General features: G+C 41.1%; 2 protein-coding genes across 4 annotated transcripts in view; one reads left to right on the top strand and one right to left on the bottom strand.

The window, feature by feature from the left end:
- FTSJ3 (FtsJ RNA 2'-O-methyltransferase 3) overlaps positions 1 to 6,191 on the bottom strand; it is a 26,971-nt gene extending 20,780 nt beyond the window's left edge. The window contains exons 1-3 of the mRNA XM_034415699.3: positions 5,149 to 6,191; positions 3,570 to 3,675; positions 1,913 to 1,959 (exon numbers count right to left, since the gene is read on the bottom strand). Of these exons, the coding sequence (XP_034271590.2) occupies positions 1,913 to 1,959; positions 3,570 to 3,675; positions 5,149 to 5,215 (220 nt within the window). The 5' untranslated portion in view covers positions 5,216 to 6,191. The remainder of the gene's footprint in view (positions 1 to 1,912; positions 1,960 to 3,569; positions 3,676 to 5,148) is intronic.
- Positions 6,131 to 22,519, top strand: PSMC5 (proteasome 26S subunit, ATPase 5). 3 transcript variants are annotated; one of them, XM_034415701.3, is made up of 12 exons: positions 6,131 to 6,251; positions 8,037 to 8,108; positions 9,132 to 9,201; positions 10,396 to 10,493; positions 11,611 to 11,667; positions 11,812 to 12,042; positions 14,750 to 14,876; positions 15,512 to 15,702; positions 16,056 to 16,154; positions 16,273 to 16,383; positions 20,341 to 20,427; positions 21,625 to 22,519. In XM_034415701.3, exons 1-12 carry the CDS (start codon positions 6,228 to 6,230, stop codon positions 21,676 to 21,678), a joined length of 1,221 nt encoding a protein of 406 aa, XP_034271592.1. In that variant the 5' UTR covers positions 6,131 to 6,227; the 3' UTR covers positions 21,679 to 22,519. The 3 variants fall into 3 exon arrangements, with proteins under 3 accessions (XP_034271592.1, XP_034271591.1, XP_087748255.1); XM_034415700.3 differs by having other exon boundaries at positions 6,173 to 6,320; XM_087892129.1 differs by lacking the exon at positions 6,131 to 6,251 and adding an exon at positions 6,465 to 6,945.
- Positions 22,520 to 22,774: the final 255 nt, after the last annotated feature.

The raw sequence follows: 22,774 nt of genomic DNA on the forward strand, positions 1-22,774 counted from the left end.
GAGCGCACAGCATGTGTTTGGCACACAGGCAACAAACCGGTGGCAACCCACGGAGGATTTCATCACTGACTTACCACCACAACTGGGAGCAGAATTTCCAATACTAAGCAAGGGGATTGTTAACTAAATTGTGCCCAATTTTTTACCAGTCATGCAAAGCACTGAAGTTGTTAAGTCAATCCAGTTTAGTGGATCACATTGTCTTTAAGTGAGTCTGGCTTCCCCCAATGACTTAATTTAATGGAAGCTGCCTGGGAAGGTAACAAATGACAATCCCATGAGTCTGGGATGTTGCAACCCTAATAAATACATGCAGATTGCCAAATGGTGAAATCTGATCACATGACTATGGGGATGCTGTGACAAAAGTGTGAAGTCTCCTCATAAGTCTTTCTTTTTGGTGTTGTAACTTTGAACAGTTGCTAAACTAATGATTTTAAGTCCAGGATTACCTGTAAATTTATTTTTGTTTTCTTCCCAACATTTTCCTTATAAGTAGAGAGTCTGCTTTATTCAACCAAATGTTGAACCATTGCTGCTAAAGGAATTGACCTACTGATTTGTTGCCCAAGCCTGATATTGTGGGCTGAGGGAGAATAACTGGCCCAAACTCACCCAGCTGGCTTTCATGGCTAAGGCAGGATTAGAACTCAGAGTTTTCTGGTTTCTAGCTCACTGCCCTAATCAGTAGATCAAATTGGCTCTTATCTTATAAATCTAAATAAGACCATACTGCTTAGATCTGCACATAGACAACATCAATACATTATGACACCCTAGATTCTTGGGAAGCACTCAATGCATATGAAAGATAATTCCAACTAAAGAACTAGCAGCTATGATTTCCGATTCTCAGAATTCATGCCAAAATCTTCCTAACCCAGTTTTCTGAAACTTTAAGCAAGCATTGACTTGTACTTTATTTATGGAATTGAATTATTCACAAAATGCTATCCTCCTTTTGGTACTATGTTTTTGGCTAGTCAGTAATTTCAATTCCTGTTTTGACTCAGATAAGTTAAGCCAGTACAGTAAATATTCTCCAAATTTCCTGGCTATTATTATATTAGGGGGCTATAACTAGGGCTCCCCAATCCCGGGCTGCAGCCCTTTCGGAACTGGGCTGTGCAAGCGGTGGGGAATCACTCTTGTGCATGCAGCTCCACTTGTGAGAGTGGCAGGCACACATGCCCACTTGCACAAATGGAGCTACATGCGCAAGCACGTGTGCCTGTTGCTCACACAGAACCATACTCTCTCTTCCCCATCGCCGATACTGCTGGGCTGCAAAGTCAGAAAGGTTGGGGAACTGCTGGTCTATATGATATACACAAGTAATACTGGACATCAGTGACAATCTGTGCCCACAAACCCATGCAATCTCCACTTTTTGGATTACTTCAAGATTACTTGGCTAAGATTTTGCAGGAATTACACCCACACATATAAATTGGCTTAAAACAAATGCATTAAATTACTGCTAGGCTTAGTGAGCTAAGTTTAAGTTGACCTTAAATAACCCTCCCATGATCCCATCCTAACTCCTCCTATAAAAAAGGATAGACTCTTTCAGTCTCACTTCTCTGGGGTTGTCACCCCATTGCACTAGGCTCCCTATGGCCTCAGCAATCAAATTGTTTTACGCATAGGTCCTTCAACTACTGTTTTGCCCACCCACAATGTTTGATTATTCTAAAATGCTACATCACTTTTTTTCTCATATAATCACAATATACTTCCCTTTGCTTTTGCTGCACTAGATCAGCTCATAGACATTGGGTTTGGAAAAGGACTTGTGTCTTTATTCTAGTAGAGACATCTGGCGGGTCATGGCAAAAAATACAAAACCTGAAGCCATTTGGTTCTTTTATTTATTTTTGTCCCAGATCATTCCTCCATCCACGTTACTCACCGATAATAAGACTGGACACTGGCATAAATTTTGAGGCCACCTGCAACCTGTAGATAGAACAGAATCAGATATAACTCTGAGCATCTATCAGTCATCAATCATATTGGAAAAGTGAGAATGAATTTACCATTCATACGATGTGTTCTAAGTTATCATCTACAATCTAAAATCTTCTAGTGTCATACTGGAACAGATTCTTTAAATGCCAACAGAAGAACATGCAACTACTGTTTGAAGTGAATGAGCTGTGGACTATAAAAATCATATAACTAATAACTTCAACTAAGTTCAAATCTTAGTTGAAGTGTTATCAGACAAATTACTCTATACTATTCCATATTCACTTTTGAAATACAGAAATATGAAATCGGGCCTATTTTACGGTGTTTAAGAATATCTTAAAGTCTTTGCAAACCAGAAGCCACAAACAAATTAATGTTTGATATTGAAAGATATTCAGAACACAGTAGAGCTTATATGCCAAATTAGATTTCTGCTATAAAGAAAAGAAATAGTTTTCTAATTAGAACTTATTATAATGTGGATAAAATGCAAAGAAATTTTTTTTTTCCTTCTCTCATACCGAGCATCCAGGATCAACTAACAAAAATAAATGCTTTTTTCTATAGCACTTAGTTAAATATGAAATGACCACAAATGACAAATATTAGGCACCAATTTAAAAAAGTTTGAAAAAAGGCAATAGAAGAGCACAAAGCTATTAAAGGCAATATATATGCCTTCAGAATCAGAGGCACTAATCCTTGAATGCCAGTGGCAGCAGGATGAACAGAAAATGTCACCAGGATCATGTTGGCTTCTCAAAAGGACCTGCTGGTCACTCTGTAAAGACAGGCTAGATTTATGTTTGGCTTGATCTGGCATAAAATTTCTTGTATTCTTAAAACGTAAAAAAATTAAACACAGCCCTAATATTTTATTATCTAAAATCCTGAAAATCTGGGAAGATCTTCCCAGAGTGTTCATTGTATATATTTGAAGGGTTCCTTTTTTAATTTATTGGACTTAATTATATCTATAGCACTGTACCTCCATCAGCATCATGATTCATTTATGCCTCACTAATTTCAAGAGCTGAATTATAAATAAGGCTAAATTTGTAACCAACTGTCCCAATCTATAATTATATAAAATATGTTAGCAATTATAATTACTAAAATAGTTGCCCCCCCCCGAAAGCAGTGAGATTTCTCATTGCTTTTGGAGAGTCAACAAAACAAGAACAAACCATTCTTTTCTTACTCAAAACAGTAGAGGGACACAGGCAATTCATATTCCTGGGTATCATGATCATGCATTTGAGTATGATCTAGCCATTTTGCCATACTGATGGACTGGGAACATACATTTGACTTACCTATTAACTTGCCCTAATCTTGTGAACCCATTTCTAAAGCATTTGGAACACTTAATAAAATCTGCAATAATATTGTCTTGCTCTAAGCAAAATCTGTTTCTGCAGATGGCCAAATGTTCCTAATGTGCTTAATTCTTCACTGGATAAGGAGAATGTATTAATAAGAGGACAGTTTGAAGTAGTGGCAAGTCTACTTGTCTAAGTGTATCTAGTCTATGTGCATCAACAGCAGGAGTATAATCTTATTGAAGACCACAAATACTTGAACTGAATACTAACCATCCTCCGGGAGCAGCACACAGATCCAGCAAGGCCCGTGACTTTGGAAGGAATTGGAATTTGCGATTCAACTGGATCAACTTAAAAGAAGAACGGGAGCGAAACCCTGGAAAACAAAGGTCAACATCAGGCACAGTTCCAGCTATAGCTATGAGGCTCAAACTCTACCTCGGCAATTTGGACAGTGAACTGTGAGCTTTAAGGAGTCCAATTAGAATTTCAGAATGTTAGAAACACAAGCCAATGCTTGCCAGTGAAAAAAGCATACCTAGCACCAGCCCCATAATAATGATAGTGATATAGGGTTAAGCTCAAACTATGAGCAGAAAAACTCAGATTCTAGTCTAACTCAGTCACATATGTTCACTCTCATTCTTTTTCTCAACCCAATCTACCTCACAAAGTTGTTGTTGGGGAAGGAATGGGAAAAGGGAGCATTATAGATGCTTTGAGGTTTTAAATTCAAGGTGGAATAAAAATCAAACAAGTAAGCAAATAAGCAAAAGCAATTGCCCCCCTCCCCCCCTAAAAAAGAAGAATGAATCATCGATGCTATGATTCAGGTCACCATCCCAATGATCCAGAAAAGCACCTAAAGTTGACCAGGCAAAGCGCTTACATGAATTTATTTGGGAGCAGTATCTCTATTAGGCAATAATGTTAAATGGGATATCTTTAAAGCAAGGTTCTCCAAACTCTCAAGCTCATCAACTCTTTCATGAAATTTCAAATGGTTCACTGACCCTCAAACATTATATAAAAATAATTTAATAAACACTACTTTAATAAATACTACAAATGATAACAATAGTAAAGATAACACACTGCTGTTTTCGTTGATGGCTGACCTTGGATAACCCTGTCTTACTGCTAGCCATCTTACCTCAGGACTAGAGACTAGCATGGAGTTCAAGAGACTCCAAAAGATTGATTCTAATTGGAATACAGCCACTTAACTCCCTTTTTGACCCTCAGCGATTTATAGACCCTTTTGATAGCCCCACAAACCCCTTGGGGGCTGATACTGAACATGTTGGGGATCCTTGCTCTAAAAAAGAATGCCTGTTCATTGTGGCAAATATTTATTCATATGTTACTCTTTTGCTCTGGCAATTGCTTGTATATAACAACTTTGAGGAGATTTTTGGTTGAGATCATCTTTTAACTTTTTTAGTCAACTTAAAAAAAAAAAGATTTCATTAGTATTGTGTTTGGTCACAACTTCCATTCTTCCAGAACTCATGTTGGAATTTGTCACATAACACATTAGGGATTTGATACAGGAAACGTTTTTATTGTTGCATTCTGATTGCCAGCCATGAATACCCGACAGAAAGAGAATAAGACCTTTTGACAATTAATAAACATTTTTATCTAATCATTTTTAGTCAAAATGAAGCACCACAGACTCTTTTACATAAAAAAACAGCTCTGGGAAGCCAAGAGAGTAATCAGGGCGACTATTCCTTTCTCTTAAGTATGAGTAGGGACAGAAATATATTTTTGCCTCCTGGCGGCCAAACTCTCCAAAGTCGATGCGAAGAACGATAAACAATGTATTAAAAGCCCATTTTCTCACCGGTCTCTTTGGCCAGATGATAAAACTTGTCTCTTCGGCTTTTTCCGACTTTCCCCTTCTTGCCCATCTCGACTAAGAATCAGCGGCCGCACCAGCTCTGACCCAGGGAATCCCACGTGCGCAGGACCTGCCGTGACACTCCTCCCTTCCACGTAGCTCTTCCTCTTCCTTTTTCTTTCTTTCTTTTTTTTTGTTGCATGCCAGACATCCGTCCGAAGTTTTTTTTTTTTTTTCAGCCATTTTGTGTGTCAGTTGCCCTTTTTCCTCTCCTGTTTAAAAAAGCAGCCGGGAGAAAATGCGAAATATATATGTATTATATTTTCCCAATCGTATTAACACCGAGATACAGGAAATCTTCCATTTAAAAAATTGCTGCTCATATGGTGGCCACCTGGATGTTTATAATTTAGACCTGGGTTATTTTAAATGTAGCGATAGAATATAACGAGGACTTTTCGAACTACATTTATCATTATCCTCAGCCACCATCTGCGATGGATGCACAACCTGTATTCCGAAATTACTGTAGAATTTGTAACTATTCAAATTCAAACCTTTATTGTCAGAGTACAACATGTGTACAATGAGATTGGCTGAGCCTCTCTTAGTGCATCCTCACCCCCCCCCAAAAAAACACACACACAATACAACTCACAGTGAAAGACACGCACACACAAAAGCTACGTATTCGGCACGCTAAATGTAGTAAGCATTTAATTCTGTTTAATCCTTACTGAAATTAAGAAAGTCAAATGTTTTCAAGGAGTCTATTTCTAAATTTAATTACACCTGAATCCAAATACTATAAAGACTGTTCTTTTTGGTATCTGTGTTTGGAGCCACATTCACAAATCGTATTTAAAAACCGAACTCAACCCTACAAATTCACTTCCAATGAAATAAAACTTGACTTTCAATGCTCGAGGGGCTCGATTTCCGGGACAATTTATCCACGGGTGAAGCACCGGCGTCCCTGTTTGTTAAGGGCAAGCAACAGGAAAAGGAGGCGCCTCGTGCCATTTCTGAATTCCCTGTGCGCACGCGCGATTCTGAACAATCGTTAATCTGGGCGAAAGAAAATGGCGGTTGAGGGGCCGGAGCAGGTAAGCGATTCCTGCCGATTGCTGAGTCACATCAGCAGCTGCCGCCGCGTTGTACAAGAAAACAAAATGGTAGGGAAAGGGGAGAGTTGTCAGCGGCTATTTTTTTGTACTGCTACTGAGAGATCGGAGAAATGCGATTTCGGGAATAAACGGATTCTCATTGTATCCGGTCAGAGTAATAGGAAGAGGTGCGGCTTATTCTGAGGGAAGGGCGCAAATACCCTTAGAAGGGCGTTTGTTGCTGGTGACGTTACAAGGAGGGCAGTAACTGCATCGCTCTGGGGGGCGGGAGGGGGAGATGGGGATGGACATGCGTATGTTTTACTCCCGTGTGTCCACCTGGTCTACCTCGAAAGCCGCATCAGGAGTTGAGGATATTCTCAGCCCCTGTAGTGGGGGAGTGAGAATAGTCTCCGGAAATGTGATTTAGGACTTTTAGGGGAGGCCTTGAGCTTTGCTTTTTGCTATAAATTTCCTCCCCCCCCCTCCTGTAAAAATTATATTTTTGGCCTCGGAGATTGCGGGGGATCCTTGGGAATCACAAAAAAAGAATGCATTTTCACACCTGGTCTACCTTGTACTGTATTTCCACGATGCATTTTTGGGCAAACACCTGCCATGCAAATTGCTTGTAATAAGGAGAGGGACAGAAGATAAGTGAATTGATAAGTGGGGGGAATGTACATCTTGTGAGGTAAAATACGAAAGTGCCTTGAATGTTCACGTTGTTGCTAAAAGATCTTAAAACAGTATGGTTTTAATATGGGAAAATCAGAATTGGATGAGATATTGATGGGAACAGGTGAAAAAATGATTACGAAATTATATAATTGTCTACTGCAAATTAGATTAGAAAATGAAGTAAAAGAAATGATAGTGTGGGCAAAAGATTTTGGTTATAGGATTGAATTAGAGAAATGGCAACAACTATGGGAAAGGAATTATAAATTAACAATGGCAACAGCATATAAAGAAAATTTATATAAAATTTTATAGATGGCATATGCCACCATATGCAATGTTTAAAGACAAATCAGCTAAATGTTGGAAATGTCATCAGTCACCAGGATTATATTTATCATATGTGGCGGTCATGTAAGGAAGCAAAGAATTATTGGGTTAAAATGCAAACATGGTTAGAAGGAATGTTACACCTTAAGATCAGAGACATTTTTATTGGGAATTTTACCGGAGAAATATGGCAAAGAAGATATGTATTTCATTATACATATAATAACAGCGACTAGAATAGTATTTGCACAAAACTGGAAAGCAGAAATGAACAGATTAACATTAAGAATAAAAGATAAAGAGGAATCGGTATATTTCAAGACAGGGAGAAGTTTTTATGATTGGCTAGAAAAGGAATATGAATAAAAATAAATGAGAGAGAAGACAAAAAAAAATAGAAATCCAGATGACACCTGATTAAATGAAAAAGGGGGAAGGAGGGGGAAAATGAAAAAAGAGGTACTGTATAAATGTACGTTAAGGATCATATATGTGTAACCAGCAAAATATAAAAAGAAACTTTAAAAAAATGTTCATGTTTTTGCTAATTCAGGTTATTATTTAAGAGGACTTTTCTGTGGAAATGGAGATGTGAAACAGATGTAAAGTCTTGTTTTAGACTTTAATTATTTTTAAAGAAAGAAAAGGGTTAGCTTAGGGACTAAAGGAAGTATGAAATGGCAGTTACAAGGTGCCAGGAATTACTTGACTGAAAGGCTATGCTTAAAAGAGAGGTTGTCTCATGACTTATCCTGTTCTGCTTTTCCTTGACAGATGGACCTGGATGAGGGCAAGGGTGGGACAGGGCTGCGCCAGTATTACCTGTCCAAGATTGAGGAGCTGCAGGTAAGAGCTATTGATTTCCTGAAAGATTAAAAGTCATGTTATTTTCTTTACAAATAGACTTTTTCTTCTGATGGATAGATTAAGCTTTGAAACGTTTGGATTGTAGTTGATTTGAAATGTGATTTCTGGATAACTTTCAACTTTGTCTTCATTACTGCTGATAATGTGTAGCACAGAGATGTCAAACTGGATTTCTTCGAGGGCCAGATCAGCATTGTAGTTCTCCGTGGGCCGGCTGGGGCGAGGGAGACGGGACGGACGCCTCCTGCAGCATCCTGCTGGCCAAAATGGGGCACGGTGGGGCTGCCTGCAGTCCCCCGCACCCTGTTTTCGGCCTGGATGCCTTCCTGCAGCACTTTGCTGGCCAAAATGCAGTGTGTGTGGGGGGGTTATTGCGGTCCCCCGCACCCTGCTTTTGGCCTGAATGGCCTCCTCAGCACTATGACTGCCAAAACAGGGCAAAGGGGGACCGCCTGTGGCCCCTCCATGGCCCATTTTGGCTTCCAGAGGCACCACGGGCTGGATCTAGCCCGTAGGCTTTGAGTTTGACATCCCTGGTGTAGCATAATGTAGCATTTGCATTAATGCTTCAAAAAGAAAACAGTAGGATGTATATCCTGTTCTGGGGCTCATAATTGTGAATAAAGACAGGTATGTATGCAGAAAAAAATGGGGTTTTGACATACGTTTACTATGTTTGATATGAATCTTTAAGGCTTGGTCCATATGGTCTTGAAATATGCTGGGGAATGAACTCTCCTTACTAGAATGAGAGCTAAATCACTTGGTTATTAGTATTTTATCCAGTTTATACCGGGCTAGAATAGAGATAGTGCAGCTGCCTTTGATTGTCTTAATTGATATCTTGAAGTGGTACAAATGCTTTGTAAAGCTTTTTGCTCCAGATTACGTAATACGTATAGCAGGACATATATGCTTTTTATTATTGTGACTTCTAAACAATGGTAATTGATTTCTGCCTGAGTTTTTCATGATGTATTGCCTTTTTCCTTTTTCTTGAAGTTGATAGTCAATGATAAGAGTCAGAATCTCAGGAGACTGCAGGCTCAGAGGAATGAACTTAATGCCAAGGGTAAGTTAGAAATAGTGCTTTGTTGGATTGCTTTTATGATCAAGAAATGAAGAGCAGAATAACCAAAATTGTAAATATTTTGGAAATTGAATATGGTTATTTATTTATTTATTTATTTATTCATATATATATATATATATATGAATATATATGTTTTCTCAGGTTTTCGCGGGTGTTTGTATGTAGGTCTTTGGTTATTTGGGTCTTCTCCCACGTAAAATTGGAAGTGTCTTGGCGACGTTTCGACGAAGTCTCATTCGTCATCTTCAGGCTGGTGTTCTCGGCTTCGTGCTTCCAGGAGCAATGCTGGAAGCACGAAGCCGAGAACACCAGCCTGAAGATGACGAATGAGACTTCGTCGAAACGTCGCCAAGACACTTCCAATTTTACGTGGGAGAAGACCCGAATAACCAAAGACCTACATGAATATATATATATATATATTTAAAACCAGATTAAATACTTTGGCCCACAATTAAAAACATCCCGTTAAAATCCAATTTAAAATTTAAAACCGTTAAAATTAGGCTAGCCCAGCTTGCTGGAATAACAAAGTCTTCAAGCCACGGCGGAAGGTGCGCAAGTCTGTGATCCTCCATACCTCCGGGGGCAGCTCGTTCCAGAGGGCAGGAGCCCCCACTGAGAAGGCTCTCCCCCGGGGGTCGCCAGTCGACATTGACCGACGGCACCCCAAGGAACCCCGCCCTGTGGGAACATACTGGCCACTCTTTAAACAAGAGTGATAGTAAGACAAGATAATTATAATTATCTAGACAAATGATAAATAAGTTTTTATATTATATCTCCTAAATAGCTAAAACCAAATTTATACTGCAGAGCACAATGGAATTGGTCTGCATATAGATTCATACACAGCACATGGTTTACTTGCTAAATAAGTTTTAATTAAAGATACCTTTACAGTCCTCAAATGTTTATACATATGAAGTTTATATGTTAACTTATGTATTTTATAAGCTAATAGAAATGTGATTTTGTAGGCAAGGATAGCTGAAGAGAATATCTTAGTTGATGAGTAGGAAATTATTTACTAGAAGTGTTCAAGAATCTGAATGCCAGTTTGAATACCAAGCCAGCTGTCTTTATATTGTGTTGACTTTAAGTTTTACTCTACTGCCATCCATCCAATATGTTGATGCATTATTTATTGTTTAAATACTTTATATATTCTAGTACGCCTGCTTCGTGAGGAATTGCAGCTTCTGCAGGAACAGGGTTCCTATGTGGGTGAAGTGGTGAGGGCTATGGACAAAAAAAAGGTGCTCGTCAAGGTATGGTCTTCCTTGCACACTCTATCAGATATTTGCTCCCTCAGTTGGAAATAGACTGAAATATTAGTTGAGAATAATAGTGTTTATCATTTTTTAATCTTTACAGCAAATGTATAGGATTAAAACACTTCTGCTCAAATCTTCACTTAGTCAAGATTGTTAAGATAAAATTGCTGTGGGGGGAGGGGAAAAGAAAAGAGTTGCATGTATACTACACATAATCCTTGACTTGTAATGAATCATTTAGCAACCATTTGAAGTTACAACAGCACTGAAAAAATTACTTATGACTGGTCCTTGAACTTATGACTGTCACAATATACCCATGATCATGTGATCAGACTAGGTGTTTGGCAGCTGATATGTATTTATGATTTTGCAACATCTCAGGCTCATGTTATCCCCCATTTGCAATCTTCCTAGCAGCTTTTAACAAGCAAAGTCAGTGGGAGAAGGCAAATTTGCTTAATAAAATGGCAAAAAAAGTTGTAAAATTGGGTGTAACTCACTTAACTACCTTGCTTAGCAAGAGAAATTCTGGTCCCAGTTGTGGCCCTAAGTTTAGAATTGCCTGTACATAGAGCATTCATGTAATAAAACTGTATACATCTTTATAATTCTCAGATCTTTGAGACAAATTGGTAGGACCGTTGATAACAATGTTGTATTTGCGATGTTGGAATAAAATTGACAGTGACTAATCTAAATTTATGTAGGGTTATCATAGCAGCTGTGATGTTTAAATCAAAGATTACCTAGTTAGAAATTAAGCCTCTTAATGTAGTTTGCCACAGTATTGCAGGACAAGAGCAGCAAATATATTATTCTTTTATTTATTAGATCTTGCCCTTATTTCATAAGTAACTCAGATAATATGGTTTAATAGTGAACATTGAATGAATCCAGTTTAGACATGCCTTGCAAAATAAACTATCCTAAAATAGTGGAGGGTTTTCTTTCTAGCTGTTTCATTTGCTTTTGTAAAAGAAGCTATGAGCCAGCTGTTATACAGCTATACAATAACAGCATTGCTTATTGATCTTAACTTGTTGGCTGTTACAATACAAGAAATATATATTTTTTCCCAGTAGAGTTAATTAGCCATTTTGTATTTCAGGTTCATCCAGAAGGCAAGTTTGTGGTTGATGTGGACAAAAATATAGACATCAATGATGTGAGTAAGCTGTTTCTGGCTTTCTGAGGAGAAAGAAGGCCATAAAGTCTTTCCTAGATCCGGATTTGTGATTCCCCCCAGTGGTTCATTAGAAACTAGACCTGCTTCCATTACTTACAATTTATTTTCCTCTTTACTGTCCAGGTGACACCAAACTGTCGTGTTGCTCTGAGGAATGATAGCTACACACTGCATAAGATACTACCAAACAAAGTGGATCCTCTGGTTTCGTTGATGATGGTGGAGAAAGTTCCAGATTCCACCTATGAGATGATTGGTGGTCTTGACAAGCAAATCAAAGAGATTAAAGAAGTGATTGAGCTTCCAGTTAAACATCCAGAGCTTTTTGAAGCTTTGGGCATTGCTCAACCAAAGGCAAGTGAAAAGTGTTTCAAAGGGGCACACAGACCTTGAGAAATTGAAAGGATATTAGACTGCTTTTAAAAAAGACTTCAATAAGATAGGAATATCAGGTTAAGAGGAGCTATAGCATATGTTTTGTTTCAACTTCAACCCTTGGTATATACCCGTGTTGGCAAACTTATGGCATGAGTGCCAGAGGTGGCAAATGGAGCCCTCTCTGCTGGCACGCGCATCGATGCCCAGGTCAGATCTCCATGGGGTTTCTTTCATGAGTTTCTGTTTCCCTGCAAACAACGAAACAAGCTCGCGAAAGAAAAAGATCTTACCTCTTGCCACGCTGCTGGTGTTGGGATGCCCTGCCTCCCGCTGGCCAGCTGGTCTTCGGGTCTCTGCTGTGCATGTCTACATGTCTGCGCGCATATCCATGTGTACGCATGTGCATGTCCGCTCATGTGCACGTTTTTATGCACAGTTTGGGCACTTGGTGTCTAAAAGGTTTGCCCTCACTGGTATATATAGTCCAAAAATCTCAGTACCGAGATCTGGGAAATAATGTGCTTGAGATATTAGAGCACTATTCTGATTGTGTATATAATGGGCTAGGTGGGTTGAGGATCTCCATGTGCAATGTTCTCTGAAAAGCAATAGGTAGGCACGGTGATAATTCATAATTCAATGGGTGTTTAGGCAAGCTTATTAGAAATTATTTCTTTGGGTATTTTTCTCTTAATTTATAGGTTAGGATATGCGTATAAGATTTAGACATCTAGAAAAGTCCTCTTAACCTTTTGTTCCTGGTATTCTCTATGTTTTATGGAGGAATTGAGAGAACTGAAAAGGGTCAAGAGACATCTACAATGCCACTGTAGGAAGATGAAGGAATCAAATCAAGTTAAGAGCCACTATTGAGGCCTACTCTAAGGTTAAGAGTGGGTAAATGTCAGTATTTCTCTATTCTTACTGTGTCCATAGAGTGCTTCCTGATGACCTTGTTTAGGGTTTTCTGGATCCTCCTGGGTAAGGGAGCTTTAAAAGTTTACCTTCAGGCTATACTTAAGAATTTTCAGTGCATCCGATAGATAAAATCTATCTGGATTTATTCTCAGTTGGAGACAAAGCATGGTGCATGTGCTTTGGAGATGCCTGAGGAATGAATTTACTCAGTTATCTGGGAACACATTGATCCTCTTGGACCCAAGGAAGTGGACAGGGTTCTCAGAACTGTAAGTGTTGGCACCCTGTGAATTAGATCCATGTCCCTCCTGGTTGTTAAGTCTACCTGGGAGATGACGTGGGTGGGTCCTAGTGATGTTTAATTCATCCCTGAGGGAGGGGATATTGCTAGTACCACTTAAAATCGTGCTGGTACACCTTTTCAAAAACCCATCACCTGATCCCACCTTTCTGGATATTTTTGTCTCCCAACTTTCCTTTTTAAGAAAGGTGATTGAGAAGGTGATCATGATGCAGCTTTAGAGGATCCTGGATGATACAGATCGTTTACACCCCTTTTAGTCATGTTTCAAGCTCAGAAAAGAGACAGAAAGGGCATTGGTCATACTTTTGGACGATCTCTAGCAGGAACAGGATGGAGCTAGTGAATTCATATGAACTCTACACTTCTCAATAGTCTTTGATATCACCACCCATGGTTTTCATTTAGTTCAGCTTCGGAGGTGGGAGGGGGGGGGCACAATTTTATACTGCTTCATATTCTCCCTCCAAGGCTAATTCCAGTCAGTGTTGATAGGTCCAGCCTGCTGTTCCTGCTTAGCAGGGTACTGCAAGGCTTGGTGCCCTCTACTCTTTTTAACATTTTTAACTCTTTAATATGGAGCTGCTAGATCAGACTCCTTCATCTGAGGTATCAATTCAGAGATTCAGATGAGGTATCACGCTTAATTCTCCTAGGATATATCTTTGTCCTGGGTGAATTAAATGATGTTGCGGATGCTGCCTACTGTGGTCTGGATAGGGAACACTGGGCTTCAATTGAACCCTGGTAAGGTGAACTGGCTGTGAGTAGGAGGCTCCTCTGTATCTAGGGAGATTACCATGTTTGGTCTTGGATAGGGTTGTCTTGTCCCAGACAGACCCGGAGTGTAATCTGGCGTCCTGGATCCATGACTCAGACTCAAATAGTGGCAGTTATGATTAGGAGGGCCTTTTGATTGGTAGTCTAGGAAGACCACCTTCTCTGCTGTCTTATGGACAGAGGCAAGGTGGGGCTGCACTCTAGTAGCCTTTCGGAAGAACATCAAGACCTGATTCTGACAACTAGCATGGGGATCTTAGAGCAATATACAGCAGTGGTTGGTGTCTTGAGGGCAGTCCATCTTTTTAACTTGTTACTTTTTCTTTTTATCTTTGTCTCTTGCATGTCTCTGTGGCTTTCATTTGTAAATCCCCAAGATGGGTAGTGTATAAATTTGATAAATATTGCAATTGATTATAGGCACTTTGGAAAATGAATTGCTAATTGCTAAATGGTACTGAAGCTGATTCTTAATGAAGCACATCACTACTGCTCCAAAACAATGTGTTAAACTCATAGCCATCTTTCCATGCCTAAGTGCGCGTATGTATGCCTTGTTTCATTGAATAAGAATGAAAGCTGCCTACAGGGTGGGGTGCCAGCATACTGCATAAAGTCCCTGGTACATTCTTTGAATTTGGAACTCTTCTATATCCTCCACTAATCTTAAATTCTCTCATACAGGGTGTGCTATTGTATGGACCCCCTGGTACTGGAAAAACTTTGCTGGCCCGGGCTGTGGCTCATCACACTGACTGTACTTTCATCCGTGTCTCTGGCTCTGAGCTTGTGCAGAAATTCATTGGAGAAGGTAACTTTTGGGAAAGAATTATGTGGTCTGGAATTTTAATTTAATTTATCCAATTTATGCATTGCCCAACTTCCATCATTAATGTAGTTAAGTTAACTACACACAATTTTATGACCTTTTTGCTGCAGTTAAGTGCATCCAATTTAGTTCATGGACCATGTTTGTTGGAAGCTCCCTGGAAGGTTGCAAATGGTAATCACGTGACCATAGGATGATGCGAATGTAAATAAATGATGGCTGCAAGTGTCCAAATTTTAATCACATGAGCATGGGAGATGTTGAAATGGTTGTAAGAGCACATACTGGTCACAAGTCACTTTTTTCAGCACCATTGAAACTTTGAATGACTAAGTCAAGAACTACTTATAATTGGCATCTTGAATTGCACGTAGAAGCAGACTGGTAACTAGTGCAACTAGTGGAATAGAGTTGTCACAAGGATATATTGAGGCATTACCAATGCCTTGGAAAGGAATTCAGGGATAGAAAATGGAATTAAAATTAGAACTGCAGCAAAATATTTAAAAGAATCCATGTTTGTGGAGGGATTAATGGAATTTGTTCTTCCAACCAGGGGCCCACTGTGGTCATTTCAGGGGGCTAAAGGAGTTAATATGCTTGATTTATGATGACAGGTGCAAGAATGGTACGTGAGCTGTTTGTCATGGCACGGGAGCATGCCCCTTCCATCATCTTCATGGATGAGATAGACTCCATTGGTTCTTCTCGCTTGGAAGGTGGATCTGGTGGGGACAGTGAAGTTCAGCGTACAATGTTGGAATTGCTCAACCAGCTTGATGGTTTTGAAGCTACTAAGAACATCAAGGTATGTTGAGAGAGGCGTGACGTCAATAAGCTTGTGTTCACCAATTCTGCTAAAGTAGAATTTTTAAAATCTTGGTTACATAACAAAGCCATTGGGACTTCAGACATACAGTTCAGACTTTTGGAAGATTTTACAAATCATGACAAGCCAAAATGAAATATGTATCTTAGATAATTGCACATATGAGTATAAAATTATGCCATCAGTAAAAATAACGAGAGGGGATGGATAAAAAGAATTTGGATAGAGGAGGTGAGTTATATAAGACAGACTTGTAATAGCTCAAAAGATACACTTTTTAGACTTGGGAGTGGGATAGGATGAATGTTCAGCTCAAAGCTATCTTTTTGCAGGTAATTATGGCAACCAATCGCATAGACATCTTGGATTCAGCCCTGCTTCGTCCTGGCCGCATTGATAGAAAAATTGAATTCCCACCTCCAAATGAAGAGGTAAGAGTGGGGCAGCTTTTCATTTGCTTCTTGTAATAGACTTTCTCCAATAAAGAGATGCTGGAATGTCCATCAGCTATACTGTATTGTACTTTCTATACTGTTTTGATTCCAATAGGCTCGTCTGGACATCCTGAAGATTCATTCTCGTAAGATGAATCTGACAAGAGGAATCAATCTGCGGAAGATTGCAGAACTAATGCCGGGGGCTTCTGGGGCTGAGGTCAAGGTAATGGGGAAATTCTGATTTAAAAAGCTGCTGTACCTTTTAAAGTGAATGATTTTTCTAAAAAAAAGTCATGGATTTATTAGAAATATGTGGGGAATATAGTTTTTCAACTTGTGAATAGGAGGGATATTGGCAAATATTTTCCTGATATTTTTATGCTATTCAAGTGTTATTTTGACATTCTGCTGTGCAAAACTTTTTCAATACTGAAGAGACCATTATTTGCATGGTTCTTTTTTGTGACCAGTGAAAATGAATGTTGGTGTTAAAACATATAATTGCTAAATGTTTCAAAAGAAGAATTAGTGCTTGAATTAAAATGAGCACTTTATGCATACATATTATTTATTTATTTATTTATTTATTTATTTATTTATTTATTTATTAAATTTATATACCGCCCTATTCCTGAGGGACTCAGGGCGGTGAACAGCGAACGATAAAAATACATGTAATACAAACGTTAATAAAAAACCAATTAAAATATACTAAACACTCTGGTCCTAGATAATTCAAGACATCCCAGTTTAAAATAAAATCAAAAGCAATATAAAGGGAAAGTTAGGCCAGGCCGGCCTGCTGAAACAGGAATGTTTTGAGGGCACGGCGGAAAGTGCGCAGATCCAGAATCTTCTGTATCTCTGGGGGGAGCTCGTTCCAGATGGTGGGTGCCCTCACAGAAAAGGCTCTCCCCCTGGGGGCCGCCAGTCAACACTGTTTGGCTGACGGCACCCTGAGAAGCCCCTCTCTATGGGAGTGTACTGGGCGGTGAGAGGCTATTGGTGGCAGAAGGCGGTCTCGTAAGTACCCCGGTCCTAAGCCATGGAGCGCTCTAAAGATGGTAACTAAGACCTTGAAGCGCACCCGGAAGACCACAGGGAGCCAGTGCAGCTCGTGCAGGAGGGGAGTCACATGGGAGCGCCATGCTGCTCCCATAACTACCCGCGCGGCCGCATTCTGGACCATCTGGAGCCTCCGGGTGCTCCTCAAGGGGAGCCCCATGTAGAGAGCATTACAGTAGTCCAGGTGTGAAGTGACGAGGGCATGAGTGACCGTATTTAACGAGTCCCGATCCAGAAAGGGACGCAACTGGCGAATCAGGCGAACCTGATAAAAAGACCTCCCGGCCACAGCCGTCAAGTGTTCTTCTAAAGACAGCCGTGAGTCCAAGAGGACACCTAAGTTGCGAACCCTCTCCGTGGGGGGCAATGACTCATCCCCAATAAGTCAGTGATGGCACCAACTGACTATATCAGGACATCAGAAACCGCAGCCACTCGGTCTTGGATGGGTTGAGCCTGAGTCTGTTCCTCCCCATCCAGATCCGTACAGCCTCCAGGCACTGGGACATCACTTTAAGGGCATCATTGGGGTGGTCCGGGGTGGAGATGTATAGCTGAGTATCATCAGCATACTGATGATACTTCACCCCAAAACCACGGATGATCTCACCCAGCGGCTTCACATAAATGTTGAACAGAAGGGGTGAGAGAACCGACCCCTGTGGCACCCCACATACAAGGGGCCTCGGGGTCGACCTCTGCCCCCCTGTCAACACAGACTGCGACCGATCAGAGAGAAAGGAGGAGAACCACCGCAACACGGTGCCCCCCACCCCTAACTCTTCCAACCGGTGCAGCATGATACCATGGTCGATGGTATCAAAAGCTACTGAGAGGTCTAATAGGACCAGGACAGAGGAGCAACCCCTGTCCCGGGCCCTCCAGAGATCATCTACCAATGTGACCAATGCTGTTTCCGTGCTGTATCCAGGCCTGAAGCCCGACTGGAACGGATCTAGATAAGCCGATTCATCCAAGTACTGAGGAAGCTGTCGCGCTACCGCACTCTCAACAACCTTCGCAACGAAGCGAAGGTTGGAGACTGGACGGTAATTAGCCAACACTGCTGGGTCCAGGGAAGGCTTCTTGAGGAGAGGCTTCACCACCGCCTCTTTCAAGGCGGCGGGGAAGGCACCCTCTCTCAAGGAAGCATTTATAATCCCCTGGAGCCAGCCTCGTGTAACCTCCCGAGAGGCCAGCACCAGCCAGGAGGGACACGGGTCCAATAAACATGTGGCCGCGCTGTCTGCCCAGTATCTTGTCCAGGTTTTCCGGAGTCACAGAATCAAACTCTTCCCAGGTAATATTCTCAAGACTTGCCTCCATCCTCCCTCCCGAATCTACCCAGTCAGAGTCCAAATTTTCCCGAATCTGAGCGATTTTGTCATACAGATATTGTACAAAGTCCTCGGCTCTACCCTCCAAGGGGTCCTCCCGCGCTTCCTGGTGGAGCAGGGAGCGGGTCACCCTAAACAGGGCGGCCGGGCGATTATCTGATGACGCAATAAGAGCGGAAAAATAGTTACACTTTGCCGCTTTTATTGCCACCAGGTAGGTCTTAATATGAGACCTTACCAGTGTTCGGTCAGATTCAGAACGGCTGGCCCTCCAACTGCTCTCTAGGCGTCTTTTCCGGCGTTTCATCTCCCTCAGCTCCTCGGTGAACCAGGGAGCCAGGTGAGATCGATGCCGGGTTAGAGGCCGCAAAGGCACGACCCGGTCCAAAGCTCCAGCGGCCGCCCTATCCCAGGTAGCCACTAGGTCTTCATCGAGCCGTGTGCCAGAGCCTCAGGAAATGGCCCAAGCTCCGTCTGGAACCTATCCGGGTCCATCAGGCGCCTGGGGCGGAACCACCTCATCGGTTCCGCCTCCCTGCAGCGGGGTGTGGCGGTTCGAAGGTCAAAGCGAAGGAGGGAGTGATCTGACCATGACAAGGGCTCGATCACTATATCCCCTATCTCGAGACCACTCAGCCACTGACCAGAGACAAAAACCAGGTCCAGAGTGTTTACCCCCGTGTGAGTAGGGCCATGAACTAATTGGGTCAGGTCCATGGCCGTCATGGAAGCCATGAACTCCTGAGCCACCTCAGACGCCTCACCGACGGATGGCAGGTTGAAGTCCCCCATGACCATAAGCCTAGGGGTATCAATCGCCACCGCGGCTATAACGTTGAGTAGTTCAGGCAAGGCCGCTGCCACGTGGCAGGGAGCCAGGTACGTAACCAGCAGCCCATCTGCACCCCATGACCCCACTTCACAAGGAGGGACTCACATCCGGCTGTCTGAGGAACAGTGGCCTCCCTCTTTAGATTAAGAGGATCATTAAGACCCTCTTTAATGATAACTGCCACCCCCCCACCCCTTCCCTGTGACCTTGGCTGATGAAATGCCCGGAAACCGGGTGGGCACATCTCTACAAGAGGGACTCCCCCCTCCTGGCCCAACCAGGTCTCCGTAATACCCACCAGGTCCGCTCCCCCCTCCTGAACAAGATCACAAATGAGGGGGGCTTTATTTACCACGGACCTGGCATTGCATAGCATCAGCCGAAGGCCCAGGGCCTGAGGGTCTGTGCCACCTGGGGAACGAGAAGAGCATTGGGGACCGGAGCGTGCCACCGCTTGAAGACAGCGAGCGCGCACTCCCGCAACTTGATGTGGCCCCCTACTCCCGCCATATCTGCCCCTCCCACCTACAGTACTGATGTAATGTCTATCAACAGCACAAGCTCTAACCCTCTCCTTGGCCCCGGATTCTGCATCTCCTCCGCCGTGCTCTTCAGATGGACTAGATCCCGTCCCTCGTGGGTTAATCCCTGAACCCATACAACCCACCCCCCTCCCGGGAGACCCCCCAGCCTCATTATTTACATTGGAAACCACCCTGCTCCCAGATCCCCTTAAAATAGAATTTGAAAAACTATCTAAAAAACCCCAAAGCTTCTGGTTCTTAGCATACAATAATTAAAATATAATTAAAAATCTCTGCACTCTTAGCATTAGGAACAATTGTATTGTTTTTAGATGAGGCAAAAGATGGTCTGGCTGAGCTCTATGTTCACTTGATATTTGAGTGGAACAGGACATACTATATTGTACAAATTTGTGTTGCAGGGTGTATGTACAGAGGCTGGAATGTATGCATTGAGAGAGAGGAGAGTACACGTAACTCAAGAAGACTTTGAAATGGCTGTAGCAAAGGTACTGTTGGTGATTGATATAAGAGACAAAGGAAATACCCAATATATACAGCTGCCTTCCCTAAGGAGTTTTTCTTATATACTGAATTATAATGCTTTTAATTTTGATTCAGAATATCCACTGGGCATGCTAACTGTGTGTGATAAAAGTATCGCTGGATTTAGGATGACAGTTAGGATTGGAGTTTCTGACAATAAGTGATAAGGTCATAAAACACGGTTGCATCACTTAATGATGGCAATCTTTGCAGTCCTGGTTGCCAGTGTTAACTGAATCCTGTAGTCATTAGACAAGGCAACCATGGGAATTCAGCAGGAACTTGTAAGTCCTAGACTGGCAGGCACATAAGAGTGGAAGAGAGTGCACACAAGGAAAGTTAACGATGGTGAGTTGGGTGGGTCAGGGGAAGTGCACAAGAGACATGGGATAGGTCAGGGAGAATGCAAGGGGGTGTATTTGCCTTCATTGTGTACAAGAAGTGTAGATCAAGGTCGATGTGCACAAGCAACATGGGTCAGGTGCAGGAGGGGATGTGACAGGCACAAGTCACTGTGCAAATGGCCAGCCCAAGCATAGAATGGCTGTGGAGTATGCACGGGTAAGAGAGACATACCACAACAACTTTTGATCTTCTCTGCTGGCTTCTCCATAAATTTCTGTGGAAGCCAGCATGAAATGATGTAAATGGTGATTATGCGATCAATCTTAAGTGTGAATTAGTTGCCCAGACCAGTCACATAATCATAGAGGGCTGGCAAGTCATAACTACCATTTGTTCAGTGCAATCATAACTGAATGATTGGTGAATAAATAATTAGGGTGATTATTAAAATTGTAACTGAGTACTACTTGTGGTTAGGAGTGACTAACCAGAACTGCCTTAGAGAAGCTGTAGCATTTAATAGTGGAAATTCTCAAAAGTTGAATTACTTAAATTCAACTATTACTGACATTTAATTGGCTAGGTGAGTGATAGCAGACTTAAATCAAAAACTCCTGCATTTTTATTAATATAGTATAATGAAGGTAACTTGAAGGTACAACTTTATAATGGAATTAATGTTGAGAGTTTTTTGGTTAGGGAGAGATAATATACGGATTTAAACAGCCAGCTTAGTGGTAGAAGAAAGCTTTTAAGAAGCTACAATTTATGTATTACTTTATGCTTTGTTTTTAATGCTGCTTCTCCCTTGGCAGGTTATGCAAAAAGACAGTGAGAAGAACATGTCCATCAAGAAGCTCTGGAAATAAAAAAGTTGCTGCTGTTTCATCAAGTTATTTCCTATTATGTCATTTACTTGTTTTTCATGTAATAAAACAATATAAATGATTGTAAATGGAAGAGGGGGAAAGGGTTTTTTTTAGAGTTTGTTCAGCTTTTCAGCAATGAAATTAGTTTATAAAACCAAATGAATTGCATGTTTTCTCACTGGAAGCATTTTAGGAGATGAGGTCCTCCTAAAAGCCTGGTTAAGTCTGAGGTAATATGTCTTTGAAACAGCATTTGCAGTTCTGTTTTCAAGTTTTTGTACTTCTACTCTAATTTGTAGCTTGGAAAGGTACATGTTAGATATGTGTGCAACTTGATCCAGAACTAAATATTCTGTATCACTCTACTACTTTATGCTACTCCAGGACAATTCTGGAAGTAACTTCCAAACCAGACTAGTGTAGAAAACAAGAAGAGTCTGTTCCTGGGTTGAAAATTTTTGTGCTTATCAAATGGTGGTAAATATATTGAAATTGTTATAATCAAGTTTAAGGTAGAGGGATAAAAACTGCTTAGGGAGAATGTCTTGAAAAAAAATTAAGTTTGTGATATTAAAAGAACTCATTAACATTTTACTAAAGGTCCCCTGACTAGCTTATTTTGATGTCTTCAAAAAAAGAAGTGGAATTGCATCTATGAATAGAAACAGTTAACTAAACTTTATGAAGTGAAAATTGTACCATAACAAAAATTTAACTAAATTATTATTATTGTGAATTTTTGGAGGTAGTCCTGCCAATTAAACTTTGTAATTTTGAGATAGAGAACCTGCTTCCCCATCCTGTTCCCCCTCCCCTCCAATAAACTAAGCAGTTGCGACTATTTATTGGGCTGTTTTTGTTAAAAATTACAAACTTGTGTGTGCAGTATATCAGGACATGCAATTGTTGGGAGACTAAGAACGAAGTTTAGTGGATTTACAGCAAAATCTAAGCTTTCAGGGAAGAGGCTTCTTAAGGCATCCTTGAACTATGTGGTCAAAAGTAATAATAAAAGTTTCATGTAGTGTGCCATTGTAAATGCGGATGAGTTCCGAGTGTGTTACTGAACAATACTTTGGAAGTACTGGTCTTTTTA

This window comes from Pantherophis guttatus, chromosome 4 (genome assembly GCF_059756535.1).
Source record: "Pantherophis guttatus breed Tessera chromosome 4, ASM5975653v1, whole genome shotgun sequence".
NCBI lineage: Eukaryota > Metazoa > Chordata > Lepidosauria > Squamata > Colubridae > Pantherophis > Pantherophis guttatus.

Bases quoted from the DNA above. Each gene is read 5' to 3' on its own strand.
- PSMC5 (XM_034415700.3), top strand. From the start codon at position 6,228: ATGGCGGTTGAGGGGCCGGAGCAGGTAAGCGATTCCTGCCGATTGCTG. The intron at 11,668-11,811 runs GTGAGTAAGCTG...TTTACTGTCCAG, and splicing joins AAAATATAGACATCAATGAT to GTGACACCAAACTGTCGTGT. The intron at 16,155-16,272 runs GTAAGAGTGGGG...TGATTCCAATAG, and splicing joins TCCCACCTCCAAATGAAGAG to GCTCGTCTGGACATCCTGAA.